Raw genomic sequence first — 16,490 nt, 5'->3', positions numbered from 1 at the left:
TTCCATCTCTATAGCCCTTGGTTCCCAGACTCCTCCCAGGACTCATGTCCAGCCCCTTTGCCTCCTTGAAGAACTTAACGATCTCCAGTCCCTCATTTTCCCCTCAGTGACCCAGGCTTTCTAACTTACTTGGAGAACTGAGTTCAGACCTCCAGTCTCTGTCCTTCTCAAAGATGTAACTATTTTACCCACCCCCAGCAACCTTCATTTTGTACTCCCAACTTCTTAGCCTTGGGACCCAATGGACTCAAGCATTTGTCCCTTCTCCAAATCCCAGACATCTCATCTCCCATGTCCCAGTGTCTGGTATAACGTGCATGTACAACAGCGCTTTCTCTATGCCAGGCACTCCTCTAAGCACTGCTCCTTGAGGTATTTACTATTATTATTCCTGTTTTACCAATGAAGAAACTGGGGCATAGAGAGATTAATAACCTGCCCCAAATCACAGATAATGAGTAAAGCCTATGTCATAGTGATAACAGCTTCCGGGTTAGGGTTAGGAGTACCACCCAGTCACTGAACTGCCCCTCCCTCACCCCCTCAGGGAGCCCAGATAACCAACCACTCTCCCTCCCTCTCGCTGTGTCTCCCTCAGATACCCAGCCATCCCATCATCCAGTTCCTTTCCCTTGTGGGGACCAAGATTTCAGTCCTCCAGGTCTTAATTCCACATCAGGACCCCAGACACCTGGCTCCCTGTCCCTTGCTTTTCACCAAGCACCAACCCTCCATAGAGACCCAGGTACATAGTAGTAATCATGCCCCACACTTATTCAATAATCTAAGAAATAATAATGATAACAATAATAGTTATTAATAACATTAAGTCCCTGGTACTGCACTTCTGTTTAAAAGCCTCCAATGGTTTCCCACTACCCTTAGAATAAAATCCAAACTCCTCCTCTAGGCTTCAAGGGCTCTCTTTGAATTCCCTTCCTACCACTCCCTCTAGTTCCCTATATTCTGGCCACACTGGCCCTTCTGTCTGCTCCCCAAACAACTTGAGCTTGTTCTCCAATCCTGTGTCCTTCCTCTCCCTCCAGCATTCAAATGACTCCTGTCTTCAAGTCTCAGTCGCATCTCAGAATGAGGTTTCTCCTTAGAGAAACCTCACCGGATCACCCTTTTAAAGTTGCCTCCCATCATTAGCAGGGTCACTGTATTTCATTCCCTTCAAAGCCCTACCACTACCTGAAGTCTATCTTCTGTACTGATGTATTATTCTCTCTCGCTCAACTAGAAGGTAAACTCCGTAAGAACAGCAGGGCTCGCATCTGTTTTCTTCATTATTAACTCCTGGTTCATAATAGATGTTCAATAAATGTTTGATGAGGGAAAGAAAAAATGTGTTAGTGTACTGGTATTGCCTTGTTTGTCTAGAATAAGTATCAGAATTGTCATCATTGCCATTAGTATATTGTCAGTAGTATAAGTAGTAGTGTACCCACCTCTCGATTAGGAAACTGAGGTTCAGAGACTTGGAATAATTGGTGAAGGTCCCCCAGGCAGGAAACAGTAGCCCTGGGTTCTTAACTTCCACCTCCTGCCCACTTCCGGAGTTCCACACTTCCCTATTTCCCATCCCAATTCTCACCAGGGTGCCAACCCCACAAGTCCTCAGCCCACTCCCCGCGGCAGGAATCTGATCTCCCAGCCCAGACATCCCCCTGAGGATCCAGTCCTAAGCCCCAAAGCAGCTGTCGGTTCCCGGGACAGGTCCGGGAGCAGAGGCCTGAGAATCAGATCCTCCCACCCGTGATGCTTGCTCCACCTGAGGGCCCAGCTCTGTTTCCTTCCCTCCAAGGACGTGTCATCTCCACCGCAGGAGGGGGAGCCCCAAAAGATGCCTGTCGGGGCAGTGGGTGGGGGCCCAGAAAAGGAGGAACGGAGGAACGCGAGTGCCTGGTCCCTCCCTCTGGCTGTCGACCTCAGCTGGGTGCGGTGAGGGTGGGTATAAAAGGGTCAGTATATATTGAAAGGGCCAGAGAAAGAGAAAGCAGGAGAATGAGGAGAGAGGGAGCAGGATCGAGGTACAGACCGTGAGGACAGGAGAGAGAGACAAGAGGCAGAAGGCGAGAAAAAGAAAGAGGGGGGAAGAGAGGGTTCCGGAATTGGAGGGAAGAAAGAGAGAGAGAGCCAGAGAGACGGAGGGAGGGAGAAAGGCGGTGAGAGGCGGGGGCCTCGAGAGGGTGGAAGGAGGGAAGAGAAGGGCGGGGCACGGAGGCCCGATTGAGGGACCGGACTCAAATCTGACGACTTCTGCCGCTCTCGGTAAGTTTTCAATCCGTTATTCAGCCTGTGATTTCTTTCTTTACTTGGGTATGCAGCAGTTTGGAAAGGAGACCCCCACTCTCACCTCCCTGCCAGCTTGGAAGAACCTTGGAAATCCTTGTAATTTAAGAAGTGAACTCTTGGCACTTGGGGTGGAGACTTGGAAAGGGGTGGGGCCCGACCGATTTTAGGGTTCCCAGCAGAACCCCCCCACCCACCCAAAAACTTCCTGTAGTTTTACTCTATGCTGTCCACTCCCCCCGGAAGACCCTGAGGTCAGGGCTTCTCGTGAGAACAACCGAAGTCTGGAGACAATCCAGCCACCACCCGCCACCACCCCACCGCAGCCCTTTCTGGACACTGAAGGGTCATGAGGGCTGGCTCCTTCTTCTCAGGCCCTCTCCCACCCCCAACATGGATCTTGTCCATTTTCCCTACAAGGTGTCCAGTGGACACTGGTCTGGCAGCAGGGCAGGGTGGGGTGGGGACCTCGTGGGCATAGACAGGGGCTGGGGTTTCCCTGGTGCTTGGAGGCATGCGGGGCGGGGGGGTGGGGGGGCGGTGAGATGAGTCACCGACCGGATGACTCACCGGGTCCCCCTTCCTCCCTCCACCCCAAGAGAGGAGTGGGGTGAGTCAAGATTGTCCATCTCTGGGGGCAGCCCTCAGCTTCTGATCTATCTGAATAGGCAATGATAGGAATTTTTCACATCCTTGCCCATATGTCCCCAGGGACAGGGCTCTGCAGAGATGGGAGCCAAATTGCTAGTCCTACTCATTCCTGGACCCAAGTCTATCACTGGCCCCCTCCAGGCCCTGGGAAATTCATGAGTCCCTGCCCTCAGCTGCCTCCTCCTTCACAACCAGGCATCTAGCTCCCAGCCTCCTCCTCCCTCAGACCAGAAGTTTGGGGCTCCTAGCCCCCTTTTCCATTAGACCTGGGAGTCTGGACTCAGCCCCTTTCCTCACCAGGATTCAGGCATCTTACCTGCCCCTGTGCCAACAACCTCTTGAAGTGACCGTTCCTGCCCCAGGCTTCCAACACAGCCATGTCTCTCCTCCTGCTGGTGGTCTCTGCCCTCCACATCCTCATTCTCATCCTGCTTTTCGTGGCCACTTTGGACAAGGTAAGCCAACGTGGAGGACGGGGGCCCGCCTGTCCCTCTGGCCCCGCTCCCTCGCCCTAGCACTCCCTCGTGAGCTCTGCCTTCACCCTACCCTTTCCCGGGAAGCCCCCACCCCACACTTTGCTATTAAATCCATGCTTTCCCATGGCACCTTGCCCTTTTCCCAACCCTGCCTAGTCTCCCTGACTTTGCCCTTGTTCCTCTACCCATCCCAGTCCTGGTGGACTCTCCCCGGCAAGGAGTCCCTGAATCTCTGGTATGACTGCACATGGAATAGTGACAACAAAACGTGGGCCTGCAGTAACGTCAGTGAGAACGGTGAGGCGTGAGGGGCGCTGGAGATGGGTCTGCAGAAGGGAGGGATAACCCCAAGTCTCCTCCTGGGACCAAGGATTGGGAACCCCCCAAGGTTTGAGTGGGCAGGTTATGGGTCCCCATGCTGAGTGACTGAAGCTGACGTATGATGGCCCACCTTTCTGGATGGGACGCGGAAGTATGCTCATGTTCTAGAGTGAAGTGAAGTGAAAGTCGCTCAGTCGTGTCCGACTCTTGGCAACCCCATGGACTATATAGTCCATGGAATTCTCCAGGCCATAATACTGGAGTGGGTAGCCTTTCCCTTTTCCAAGGGATCTTCCCAACCCAGGGATTGAACCCAGGTCTCCTGCCCTGCAGGAAGATTATTTACCTGCTGAGGTTAAAAACCCCACTCCTGATGATTTAGGAGTGGAGGCCACAACGCTATAGGTTTAAGGAATTGGGGGAAAGCTTTCAAGATTCTGAGAAGACAAGAACATGTTCCCAAAGTCCTAAAGAGGCAGGACAGGTGTTCTGAATGGATGGCTGGGACCACACTATCCAAGTTCCAATGGGGTGGACCACATTGAGGTTCTAAAGAGGTGAGACTGAATCCTTGCAAGGTTCAAAAGAAGTGGGGTCAGATGCATCTGAGTTCTAAAGGGGCAGAGCTGCATCCGCTTAAATTTCTAAGTCAAAGAAGGTGAAAGATTAAATGCTTTTTCCCTAAGAGCAAAGGAAGAATTTCTGCTCTCACAATTCGATACCACATCATACTGGAGGTAGCCAATGCAACAAGGCAAGAAAAAGAAATAAAAGGCATAAAAGATGGGAAAAGAAGAAGTAAAACTGTCTCGATTCCCAGTGAGCATGTTTATATAGAAAATCCTAAAGAATCTGCAAATGGCTTCTAGAATTCCTCAGGGAATTTAGGAAAGTTATAGGGATCAAAGTTGATATAAGTGATAACTACTGAGTATCTGAGGCTGAATGACTCTAAATGGAAGAACGGTTGGTGGGAGCAATGATGAGCAAGCAGGTGGAGCTGAACTCTGGACCTGCTGTAACTTCCACCCCTGTCTCCTTATTGCAGGCTGGCTGAAGGCAGTACAAGTCCTCATGGTGCTTTCCCTCATCCTCTGCTGTCTGTCCTTCATCCTGTTCATGTTCCAGCTCTACACCATGCGGCGAGGAGGGCTATTCTATGCCACTGGCTTCTGCCAGCTTTGCACCAGTGAGCACGGTTTCCCAGGGAACTGAAAGGAAGGGAGGAGGCCTGTGAGGATGGGGGGAGGGCGGGGGGAAGAATGGACACCTAATGAAAGAAAACAATTCTCCACAACACAAAGACTACCTGAGGTTCTGCCTTTGGCTACCTCTCTGCCCCAGGGACTTAAGGAACTTGTAGTTTTCAGTGTCTCAGTGATGGTTTGTGGTGTGGGTCTCTGAGTCATGGGGCAACTGGCACTTAGAGCTTCAAGGAGCCAGGGATGGGGAAAGGGCTGTGGATGAATAATCTAGATCCCAGGAACAGAAGGAGGCCAGTAGGGATAGGTAGCTAATTAATAACACCAGGCTGCTGCTGCTGCTGGTAAGTCGCTTCAGTCATGTCTGACTCTGTGCGACCCCACAGATGGCAGCCCAGGCTCCCCCATCCCTGGGATTCTCCAGGCAAGAAAACTGGAGTGGGTTGCCATTTCCTTCTCTAATTCGTGAAAGTGAAGTCGCTCAGTTGTGTCCGACTCTTAGCAACCCCATGGACTTCAGCCTACCAGGCTCCTCCATCCATGGGATTTTCCAGGCAAGAGTACCAGAGTGGGGTGCCATTGCCTTCTCCAAATAACACCAGGAGAGAACTCTAAATCATAATAGCAGTGGTCTTATAATGTCAACCAGTTGCTATTTCTTGTGGACCGACCTTGTATCAGACACTTAAGGGATTTTTATGTACTTTTCATTTTTTTTTTACTTCAGGTGCAAAGAGCAAAGTTAATCATAGTTATCAGTTTGGGGGAGCATTTCGTTTCTAGGTTCCCTCTTGTTCTATTAATTTACTACCTGTGTGCTTGGCTTGTATAAAGTCACTCAAAAATATTCCTTGAATGGATAGATGGATAAGTTGGTATTATCGTCCCATGTAATGGATGAGTAACGGAGGCCCAAAAAGATCAACTAAATTGCCCAAATCCAGTCTGCAGCAGCCCCCAAGGCGCGGCTCTAGAGTGAACTACAACTCCCAGTAGGCAGTGGTGCTGCGCACTCGCCCTCAGGCGGTTTCTTTGCCCCATGGGTTGTTGGGAAATGCAGTCCTGTTTTGCGGGTCCAGCGTGACGTGTGGTTCCCGTCTCCCCGCAGGCGTGGCGGTGTTTACCGGGGCGCTGATCTACGCCATTCATGCCGAAGAGATTCTGGCGGACCGCCCGTCGGGGGGCAGCTTTGGTTACTGCTTCGCCCTGGCCTGGGTGGCCTTTCCCCTCGCCCTGGCCAGCGGCATCATCTACATCCACTTGCGGAAGCGGGAGTGAGGGCTGCGCCTCCCCTTGGTTCCCCAGCCGACTCCCGGCCCCTCCATCTCACCCGCAAGCCCCCACCCTTCCTCCTTTTCTATTTTAAACAGAAAATAAAACTGTTTAGCCGCCGGGTCTGCCTTTGACTCCTTCCTTCCTTCCTCCTCCCGGGACCCTGGCTACTCACGCCTGATCATTCCTGAATTGGGACAGCCCCCATCACCAGCAGTTCAGCCTTCAGAACGTCGAACTCATCCCATCCCCTTCTAATCTGGGACACAGGAGCCCGCGGTCCTGACGGCCCTTCCCCTTCCACAGACTGAAGGACCCCAGCCCTCCTGGTGCAAGACTCAGGATTCTTCCCAGCCTAGATATTCAGGTACTTCTAGGTAAGAACCAGCCGTCCCTCCTTGGCCAAGGGGTCTCTCTCTCTCAACCAAGCAGGATGTGTGTCTTGTTCTAGGTTACTGAGACCTGAGACCCTTTACTGCAGTGCAGTAATGCCTGCACCTGGCCAATCGGTCTCCTCCAGTTACAAAATGTAAAGAAACTATGAAAGACTAAAAATAACTGCGTGCATGCGCATTAGGGGCAAATTCTGGACAATAAGATACAAACAGACCAAAAAGCCCAACTGCCACTTCCTAAGAGCCAGGAGCAAAAGCAGGGCACTACACACGTACACCAGCAAGGGGATGGGCAAACCACCTAAGGACCCCTCCACCCCACCCCTGGACACACCCTTACCCTCACCCCACAGAAGGGACCAGCTCGTTCTCCCTCCCTCCCCGCTATAGCAGGCCTGAACTCCTTGTCTGGCCTCTTTATCAATTTCAACTGATTAAGAAGGCCAAGAACCTTCATTGCTAACAGTGGTCTTTTTTTCCTCCCTGACACTTCCTCTGGGAAGATACTTTTCCATTTCCCTCTTGAAACCCAGCCCCTCTTCTTCACCCATCCTCTGCAAACGGTGCCTCTAGTCCACACGACACCTTAGTAAAAACTAGATGAGATGCCTCCCCCCTCCCCTTCTCCAGGCTCAACCTCACATCAGGACACTTGTGAGAAGGGGAGAGGTCGGGTTTTAGACCAACCCACCCCTAGGCCGTGTGTCTTTGTGCAGTGAACAATCTGCTCTATCTCGGGTGTTCAGAAGACCCAGTGTTTTAGGAAGTCAGGTCCTCCGTAAGATCCTCTTCTGTGACGCAGCCCAGAATTCAGCAATTACAAGCCCAGCCTCTCTCCAGAACTACAGCTTTCTTTGCCAGTGTGTGCATGCTCGTAGCTCAGTCGTGTACATTATAACTCTGTGACCCCATGGACTGTAACCTGCCAGGCTCCTCTGTCCATGGAATTCTCCAGGCAAGAATACTGGAGTGGGTAGCCATTCCCTTCTCCAGGAGATCTTCCCGACCCAGGGATCAAACCCAGGCCTCCTGCATTGCAGGCAGATTCTTTATGGTCTGGGTCACCAGGGAAGCTGGAAAAGTGAAAGTCATTCAGGCGTGTCTGACTCTTTGCGACCCCCATTGTACAGTCCATGAAATTATCCAGGCTAGAATACTGGAGTGGGTAGCCTTTCCCTTCTCCAGGGCAGCTTCCCAACCCAGGGATCAAACCTAGGTCTTCTGCACTGCAGGTGGATTCTTTACCAGCTGAGTCACAAAGGAAGCCCTAGGGAAGCTGGGGACCCACCCAAATGCATTCCCCCAAGACCCAGAGTCTCTTCTTTCCAGGATTCCGAAACCTTCCTTCTTTTCAACCCCTGCAGCTCTCTGACTCATCCAGATTTATGAAACATGATTTATTCCTTTGGGAGAAATTGATAGACCAATAAATATTGCACAGGGCACTGGTGGAGTCAAGATCCAGGCCGAGGTAGTTTCTGTAGAAAGGGTGAGGGGCCTGGGCAGCGAAGGCACCTGAGTTTTGTTGTTGGGGCCTGAGTGGACACGAGCCTTGGTTTCTGGTTCCTCCTGGCCCACAGCTTTGTGCCGGGCACAAAACTCCCGACCCCTTCAGCCTGGACAAGCTGATGGGCAGTTGACCAAATGGCCTGCCTTATAAGTAGCGGCAATTGATAGAAAGAGCAGGTCTCCTTCAGAAATTCTGATTGGTTGCTTCTCTGCAGGGACAACTGGCTGCCCAAGGTTCATAGTGCCTGGCAGCTGTCTCACTGGCAGTTTGCCAGAGGAGCGGACTAAAAGGTTCTTATTGGCTGCAGGCTGGAGCTCCGCCTCGGTGAACATGATGGGCATTTTGCCCAGTACGGGCTAAACAGACAGTGATATATGGCCTCCGGAGGGCACAGTTTAACAACTGGGCCTGGTGGTGTGTAGCATTGCACGGCTGTGATTGGCTGGCCCTCCCTCCTCAGCCAAACTATGTTTAGAACTTTATGATGAAAGAGGGAGTAAGAGATGGACCAGAAGCAAAGCCAAAAAGCTTTGATTGGCTGTTCATCGGAAGAGGGGCGCCTGGCAACCGCGGGCTGCCTCAGTGGGCGGTTTTGTTTAAGAAAACAGCATAACGGAAGTGGTAACGAGTAATTGGAAGTTGGGGAGTGGCGAAGCATCTTAGCCATGATCGACAGCTTGTCAAGGAGGAGGCGGCGCTTAGTTCCCAACCAGGTGGCTGGGTTGGGCTGGGCCGAGAGGTTTCTCTAAGGAGTTGTCATCGCTAGGTGCGGACTTGGGGGAAGAGAGAGTAGCCAACAGGTCTAGTTTGGGGAGGCCTGGGGGCGGGTACATTCCGACGGTGGGGGGCAGGGCTTGCAGGTGGGCCAGGGCCCTCTTTCCGTTGAAGGCCACGTCACAGCCTGACTGGGCTAGAAGCCAGTTCTCCACCTCCGACTGGAGCCACTGGGAGGTCTCTGCTGGGGGAGAGGCAGGTGTTGTGAGGTCAGACCAACCCGAAGGACTAAGAGTGGGCAGCGGGGAGGGTGCAGGACAAGGAATAAGAGGTGTCTGGGTTTGGAAGAAGCCTAGCGGAGTGGGACAGAACCTAGGAGGCTCAACGTTGGGGCTCTCATCCGGGGACCAGCCAGGGACTCTTGTTCAGGGAGGAGCCATCTGGGCTCTCTAGTAAGGGAGTATTTGGGTTGGCATATAGGAAGCAGCGGACGGGGAGTGGGGAGCATACCACAACAGGAGTCTGATCCAAGACTCCTATCGCAGTTGAGGTTGAGGTCATCCCAGGAGCAGGCCCACCGAGATGGGAACCGGGTCAGGGGTCCCGACTGTTGAATCCGGTTCACCAGCACGAGCCGGGTTTGGGAGGCGGGCATCGTGGAGACGGGAGTCTCACTGGGGCAAGGCCATCTGGGACTAAGAGAACTCTCGACTCCGTAGTGGCGGGGTGGAGTTTGTTCCAGGTGGGGCCACATCTGCGCCCAGCAGTGTTAGGAAGGGGCGGGGCCTAGCAAGTGAGGGGCTGCAAAGGGGTGGGGCCTCTTGGCCCCTGCGGGCCTACCTTCCGGCGGGCCCTTTGCCCCCCCGGGCCGCCGGGCCAGGAAGCTGTGCGCAAGCAGCGTCTCTTTGGTGTGCTCGTCCTGTGCGCGCAGGACTAGGGCGCTGAGCAGCTCTGCGTTGTTGGACGTGCTGCGGTAGTAGAGCATGTGCGCCAGCTCCAGCGCCTGCGCGCTGCGCCGATGTCCGAACATCTGCATGCAGGACAAAATCCGGGAGGGGAGGGGCGGGGCCTGCTGGGACTCCACGCCCCGCCCATACACACACCCCACCCAATCACACAGGCACCCATATACAACCCCACCCATACGCACACCCCTAGGTCACTCGGGCAGGTACCGCCCTTCCCAAGGGCTCCCGGGACCTCTGCGGCCCTCTCCGGCTCAGGTATTTTTACGCTTAACCCACACGCTCTGGCCCTAGTGCCTCGGAGGCCGCTGCCCGGGTTTGCTTATCTGAGCCACGTAACAATGGATGTGTTCGAGGATTCACAGACAAGAGTTTTAGCCTGGGCACTTTTCATTACAATTTTTTTTAAAGTCCTTATCATCTAGACACATATAAGTATTTCCAGATGATGTGTAGAATTTGCTTCAAAATAATCCAGTGGTGGTGGGCGGGGGGTAGGGGCGGGCGGGGTGTCTTTAGGTGAAACCTGATTGTTACTAATTGTTGATGCTGGGTGCTGACAACAGAGGAGCTTATCATACTATTCCATCTGTGCATTTGTTTGAAATTTTTTGAAAGGTTTTAAATATTGTAAAGAGTGTTGTTGTTGTTTAGTTGCTAAGTCCTGTCCGACTCTTTGTGACCCCGCCAGGCTCCTCTGTCCATGGGATTTCCCAGGCAAGAATACTGGAGTGGGTTGCCATTTCCTTCTCCAGGGGATCTTCCCAACCCAGGGACTGAACCCAAGTCCCCTGCATTGGCAGGTGGATTCTTTACTGCTGAGCCACCAGGGAAGCTGGAAGAGAAGTGTTAATGGACAACAAATACTTGATGAGGGAGAGGCGGGTCTGGGGCCCAGCTGTCTACTGGCTACCCCTTCCCCACCCTCCATCCCTCCTGCCTGGACCCCTTTCCTCATTCCTGTTGTCCCTGAAGAGGGAGATGAGAGCCCATCAGTGCCCTCTGGGACTCGAACTCAGATTCATCCACCCAGATTCGTCCTTTCATCCACCAAGTGAGTTCAGGGTTGCTGGGCCCTGCGGCCTGCAGGCCTGGATGCCAGTCCTCTCTCTGCCCCTCCAGCTATGAGGCTGTGGCCAAAACCTAAGTCTTCGGGTAGCCCTGTCTGTGAGCCAAGGCAAATGACAGAAGGGGCACCAGAAGTTAATAAAACATGGCACAGAAGCTGGCAGGTCACACGTACTTAGTTATTGAAGTATCTTCTGCCCAAAGAGTGTTGCCCACCCTACGTGGAAACCTATGGTGAAATGCCTCTGAAATGAACACAGCCCTGGAAAATCGCTGAAATGGCCTGCACGGTCCCAATGACACGCTCTGTGTGAACTGCACTCTCTTCTTACAAGGCCAGCACAGTCAGTTTATGTCCCTGCATTGGAACGAATCGCCAATTTCTTTGGTTGGAGGCAAGATGCAGGAATTGGATGCATTCGCGACTGTTATGAAAAATACATTGGGTTGTGTGCCCGTTTCTGCCAGGCTTATGGAGTGGAATTCTCGCAGGCTAAGTGAGCAGGTCATGCCATTCCGAGGCAGACACGTGAGGCCAGACCTCTCCCTGGAGAGGGCTCACCACTGGCCAGCTAAATGGCCCTCAGACACTCACCAAGGCCCACGCTGAACGCAGTGTCTCTCCTTATCCAACTCCTCAGTCCCTCCTTCCTCCTCCCCTGGGGTCCGTATCTGGGGTGGCCCCACCATCTACGCCATCACAGATCAGAGCCCTGGCACCATCCTGCCCCCTCCTCGCCAGCCTGTCACTCTCTGGCCCCATCCTCCTGCCTTGACCCTCTCTGCCCTGTCCCCTCCTGTCCAACCCACCTAATGCATCACCCAGCCTCCTCCCAGGCCTCAGTCTCCCCTACTCCCTTCTCTCTGCAAAGCCCCAGAGTTGAGCCTGCCCCTCCCCTGCTCACACCCTCAAATAGCTCCCTAGTGCCCTCAGAGACTCCAAACTCTGTGGCCTGGCCCCAGGGATTACTCCCACTCAATATCCTGCTCCTCTCCCATGAATGCAGCCCGTGTTGAATGAGCCCAGTCTACCCAGATGGTTGCCCTGAGCGCGCCCTGCTCTCTTGGGCTTCTGGGCCTTGGGACAGGCCAAGTGGCTTCCAGTCTTTTCTTGAAAAACACTGTCTTATCATCAAGGTTCAGGATAGACATCGCTTTCCACAGACAAGCAGCTACATCCCTGGGTTCCTACAGGGCCCACTGCCGCCTCGGTCAGGCACGTGGCTGTCTGTCCACGGGCCCCACGCCTCTCCTTCCAGGGCAGGACCAGCCCTGAGGCATCTTTGGGATGCCAGCTCGACAACCTTCTCAGGCTGCCCCACGGGCCTCCCCGGGGAACCAGGACATGTCAGGAGCCCCCTCAGCTCAGGAAGTCTGGGAGGGCTTTCTGGAGCCTCTGAGATGAGGGTGAGGAGGGGTTGGTCAGCCTAGCAAAAGGATGCATGCATGCGTGCTAAGTCGCTTCAGTCGTGTCCGACTCTGCGACCCCATGGACTGTACCCACCAGGCTCCTTTGTCTATGGGGATTCTCCAGGCAAGAATACGGAGTAGGCCGCTGTGCCCTCCTCCAGGGGAGAGTATGTTTCAGAAGGAGGAACAGCATATGCAAAGGGAGAGAAGGGGAGAAAAGTAGCGGTGGGAGGAGCTACAAGTATATTTTGGTGGAGCTGAAGCTGAGAATTGTGTCAGATGAGGCTGAAGAAGCAGTGTCTCTGAGGCCAGGTTGTGAGCAAGGGAGGAGCAGGGCCAGCCCAGGGGCCATCTGGGATGGGCTAGAGGGGATCACTGGGTGGGGGAAGGCTAGGAAGAGGATCTGAGCTGGAGCCGAGACAGAGGAGGGGAGACGGGCACAGGGAGCTTGGGGAGCAGAGCACTGGGGGGCAGGAAGGACAGGCTGAGGACTGACAGGTTGGGGGGCAGGGTAATTTCCAGAGGTCTAGTCAGTGATTTGGGGACAACAGGGCCATCCACAGATGGAGAACCAGGAGGAGGAGCAGGTAGGAGAGACGCTGTCCTCCACGTGGCTGCTCCAGACTTGAGTGCGGAGCTCCTGGATCTAGGAGGCACGGGGGAGCAGCTTGTGGAAACCGTGGAAGTGGATGAGCTCTCTGGGGGAAGGGTAGGAAGAGGGCCATATATCCTGCTGCAAAATCAGCCTCCCAGGTGTCTGATCAGAGCAACTGTCCCGAGATGCGGAGCTGGGGAGGAGAAGGGGGTTTCAGGGGAAGATGGATGCTCTGTGGGCAGCTGGACAGAGGCCAGGGAGGCCTGCATTTAAGGCACGGAGGGAGTCCCTGGTAGTCTAGAGATTAGGATTTGGCGCCTTTGGTGCCATGGCCCGGGTTCAGTCCGTGGTTGGAGAATGGAGATATGACAAGCCAAATAAAAAAAGAATGAACTTAAGGAGGCTCAGCCTGGGGCATGGAAAAATGTCTAAAAGGGATCAGTAAATGAACAGGTGAACTGGGCTTTAAACTGGGTGTCTGAGCCCAAGAGACTCAAGAGTTCTCCATCCCCAAGGGCCACTGAGAGGTGGGACAATGGTCCTCCCTGGGCTGAAAAGGCGCATGTCCTCCCCAGAGTAGCTCAACACCCTCTTCCCCCTGCCCCTCTGATCCAGTCTGTGGTTGCCACATTCCCTCTCTGCTTACAGCCCTTCTGTGGCTCCCCTCTGCCCTGAGGACGAAGCCCAGAGCCCCTGCCTTGGCATTCAAGGCCCTCGCCACCCCTCTGGGGCCTTGCTTCTCCATCCTGCACGCCAGACCCCATCCCTGTGAGATTCCCCAGGCTGTGCTCACCACGCCCCTTCTCCACCAGGCTCAATCCCCGCCTTTCAGAGCTTCCCTCAAATGACACCCGACCCCTGGTCCTCAGCAGGAAGTGCTCCCTGCTCAGCCAGCGCAGCCTGGTTATTATCTGTGGGATTTATTACCAGGCTTCCTAAGAGCCCGTTGGGATGGCTGAAAACAGCTTGAAAATCAATGAACCAGCAAGTGAATGATCAGGTACAATGGACAATTCGCGCCAGTTCGCACTCTTGGGGCCAGTGCCAACCCCAGGGAGAATCAGTAAAAGGTAGCCGCCTCAAGGCAGAGCTTGAGGTTCAGCAAGCAAAGCACAAGCTGGATTCCAGCGCCCACCTGTCCCTTCGGCCATGAATCCTTGGATGATGAACAACCTGTACAACTGGATGGGGCAGCCCTGCACTCACACGTAGCAGGATCAGGAAAGCAGCTTGTTCAAAACACAGGCCCTGGTCCCAGAGCTTGGCGGTGGGGAAGCCCAGACTCAGCGGACAAGAGCCCAGTCAGTAATAATAGGAATAAAGGTAACGGTGAACTCTCATATGACACGTCTGTACTGTGCACCAGCCTCTGTTTTCCATGTTCAGCGCATTAATGCATTTAATCACCACCACAACTCACTGTCATCTCTGCTTCTGAGATGCACAGAGAGGTTTAAGCAGCTTGTTCAAGGTTACATAGCTTAGGACTTCGCTGGCACTCCAGTGGTTAAGACTCCGCACTTCCACTGCAGGGGGCATGGGTTCGATCCCTGCTTGGGGAACGAAGATCCCACATGCCACATGACATGGTTCTCTCTCTCTCTCTCTCTCACATACACACACGCTAAAAGAATAGGTCACACAGCTAGAAGATGGTAGAAATAGATTCAAACCCAGGCAGTCTTGTTCTAAAACACACCCTTCACATCACCAAGTGCCCAGTGAGTGGCTGTGAACACTTGTGTCACACTGGCCATGTGCAAGCCCTGCACCCAGTGCTCATTACAGATTCACTCATCTCTTCCTCACAATAGCCCTCCTAGGAGGGTCTCGCTATTTATTAAGCCCATTTTCCAGATGAGAAAACTGAGGCTCAGGGAGATCAAGAAACCCTCCCAAGGTTGTGTTGAGTGAATAAGGAAGGGAAAGAAAGGCCAACCCGAAGCAGGAATCATCCACAAAAAAAAAGAAACAAACTGACAGGGTGGCCTGACCCTCTAGCTGACCATCAAAGGGCAGGCTTGGTTGGGGGTCACGTACCTTGGCGGCCCGCAGGCCCATGAAAGCAGCGAAGAGCAGCAGCAACAGGGAGGTGGCCATCTTGAGGTCAGAGAGCACCACCATGCCCACGTTGACAAAGAACACTACACCCGAGACGATCAGTGTGACGTTGAGGATGGCACGCTGCAGGGTGGACGTGCGCACCTTCAGCTCGGGCAGCAGCTGCTCCAGACCCTCCAATGGTGTATCCTTGAAGCTCTTCAGCACTAAGTGACCCTTCTTCGTTCGGGCTGCTAGTATCACCCGCTTAAAGTATCTCCTGATGGCCAGAGATGGAGGGGCGAGGACAGTCAGAACAGCCCCCGGGAGTCCCCCTCCAACCCTAGGTCATTCTCGCTGGCTCTGAAGTCACACCATCATTTTAAAAGCTACTTAAAAATGGTGAGAGGAAAGTCAGAAGTAAGCTAAGTGCCCAACTAGAGGGGATCACTAACATGATGCAATCCCCTATTATTGGACACATAGGTTGCTTCTGATTTTATGGACTTGATAAATGAGAGCTGAATAAAAATTCTTTAGTTAATGTTCAAACCCAAATTCTATATATATTTCAGGGTATCTGCTAGGTGCCAAGGAGTGCTATTTAGCTCTGGAGAGACAACAAAATGAGTCAGTCACTGCCTTTGTGGAGCTTATAGTCCAGCATGAGAGACAGATAATTAAAATAATTAAATAGACAGTCTGCAAGTATAAATATCTCCCTGGAATAGATTCCTGGAAGTGGAATTACTGGTTTAAGGGATATGAGAGGCTTTTTGTCTTTGGTTTTTGTCTCTGAATTCGTAACCATATTTGATAGTCTGATTTCCAGACCGATTGGGTGACTGACAGGCCCCCTGGCCAACTGTGAGACGATATGGCTCTCCTAACAATATCTGTATCTAACTACGTGTTAAAAACATAGTGTTCTTCAGAAACCTGGTGGTACCACTTTTTCAGAATGTGGCCTTCCCTCTCTGAGCCTCAGTTTTCCTCATTTGGAAAACGGAGAGAAATGTCCCTAGCCCTTCTCTTCCCCTAAGAATTGCAGGTCTTATTTCTCCTTGGGAAGAAGAGGCAGTATTTCATTGACCCTTTCTCCTTTCTTGACATCCCACCCAGGTCCCAGACACCCAAATCCAGACACTGACCTGTCCGTCCCCTCTCGACTCTAACCTTGCTCCCTCTTGCTGCAGCTGGGGAACAGGGGCCGCCTCACCTCTCTGCAGGGGGTGATTTGAAGAAGAAACGCTTGGAGCCCACGCTGGACTTACGGGGCATCTTCCCAACTCGCTGGCCCAAGGCCCAGAAATGCATGTAGATATACTGGTCCAAATTTATTGTCACCTGCCAAAGGGAGGGAGAAGGAAGCAAAAGCAGCTGAGCATAAGCCACGGTGTATGCAGGATACTAGAATTACATGCCTCACCCCCAGTGATCCTCTGCCTCCCCACCTACTTCCCAGACTCATCATCATCCAGTGTGCAGACAGACAGCCATGTATGGTTGTTCACGTTGTACACTGCACAAGGACACACCATCCAAGATGGCACCATCCACGTCATAGTCATCTTCA

General features: G+C 53.1%; 2 protein-coding genes across 5 annotated transcripts in view; one reads left to right on the top strand and one right to left on the bottom strand.

The window, feature by feature from the left end:
* The window catches only part of TMEM143 (transmembrane protein 143), a 29,474-nt gene that overhangs the window by 969 nt on the left and 12,015 nt on the right, over positions 1–16,490 (bottom strand). For 2 of the 4 annotated variants that reach the window (XM_027515280.1, XM_027515277.1), the window contains 4 exons: positions 16,134–16,261; positions 14,915–15,194; positions 9,677–9,866; positions 7,995–9,080 (listed from right to left, as the gene is read on the bottom strand). In XM_027515280.1, coding sequence (XP_027371081.1) covers positions 8,821–9,080; positions 9,677–9,866; positions 14,915–15,194; positions 16,134–16,261 — 858 coding nt within the window. In that variant the 3' untranslated portion in view covers positions 7,995–8,820. Of the gene's footprint in view, positions 1–7,994; positions 9,081–9,676; positions 9,867–14,914; positions 15,195–16,133; positions 16,262–16,490 lie in introns of those variants that run through there. The other 2 variants (XM_027515278.1, XM_027515279.1) reach the window with 2 other exon arrangements.
* On the top strand, positions 1,949–6,340 carry EMP3 (epithelial membrane protein 3). Its single transcript, XM_027515281.1, has 5 exons — positions 1,949–2,274; positions 3,247–3,401; positions 3,617–3,719; positions 4,792–4,932; positions 6,054–6,340. Exons 2-5 carry the CDS (start codon positions 3,324–3,326, stop codon positions 6,221–6,223), a joined length of 492 nt encoding a protein of 163 aa, XP_027371082.1. The 5' UTR covers positions 1,949–2,274; positions 3,247–3,323; the 3' UTR covers positions 6,224–6,340.

This window comes from Bos indicus x Bos taurus, chromosome 18, assembly GCF_003369695.1.
Source record: "Bos indicus x Bos taurus breed Angus x Brahman F1 hybrid chromosome 18, Bos_hybrid_MaternalHap_v2.0, whole genome shotgun sequence".
NCBI classification, from domain to species: Eukaryota; Metazoa; Chordata; class Mammalia; order Artiodactyla; family Bovidae; genus Bos; species Bos indicus x Bos taurus.
The sequence above is the reverse complement of the archived record's forward strand: the minus strand, read 5'-3'. Positions and strand labels throughout refer to the sequence as shown.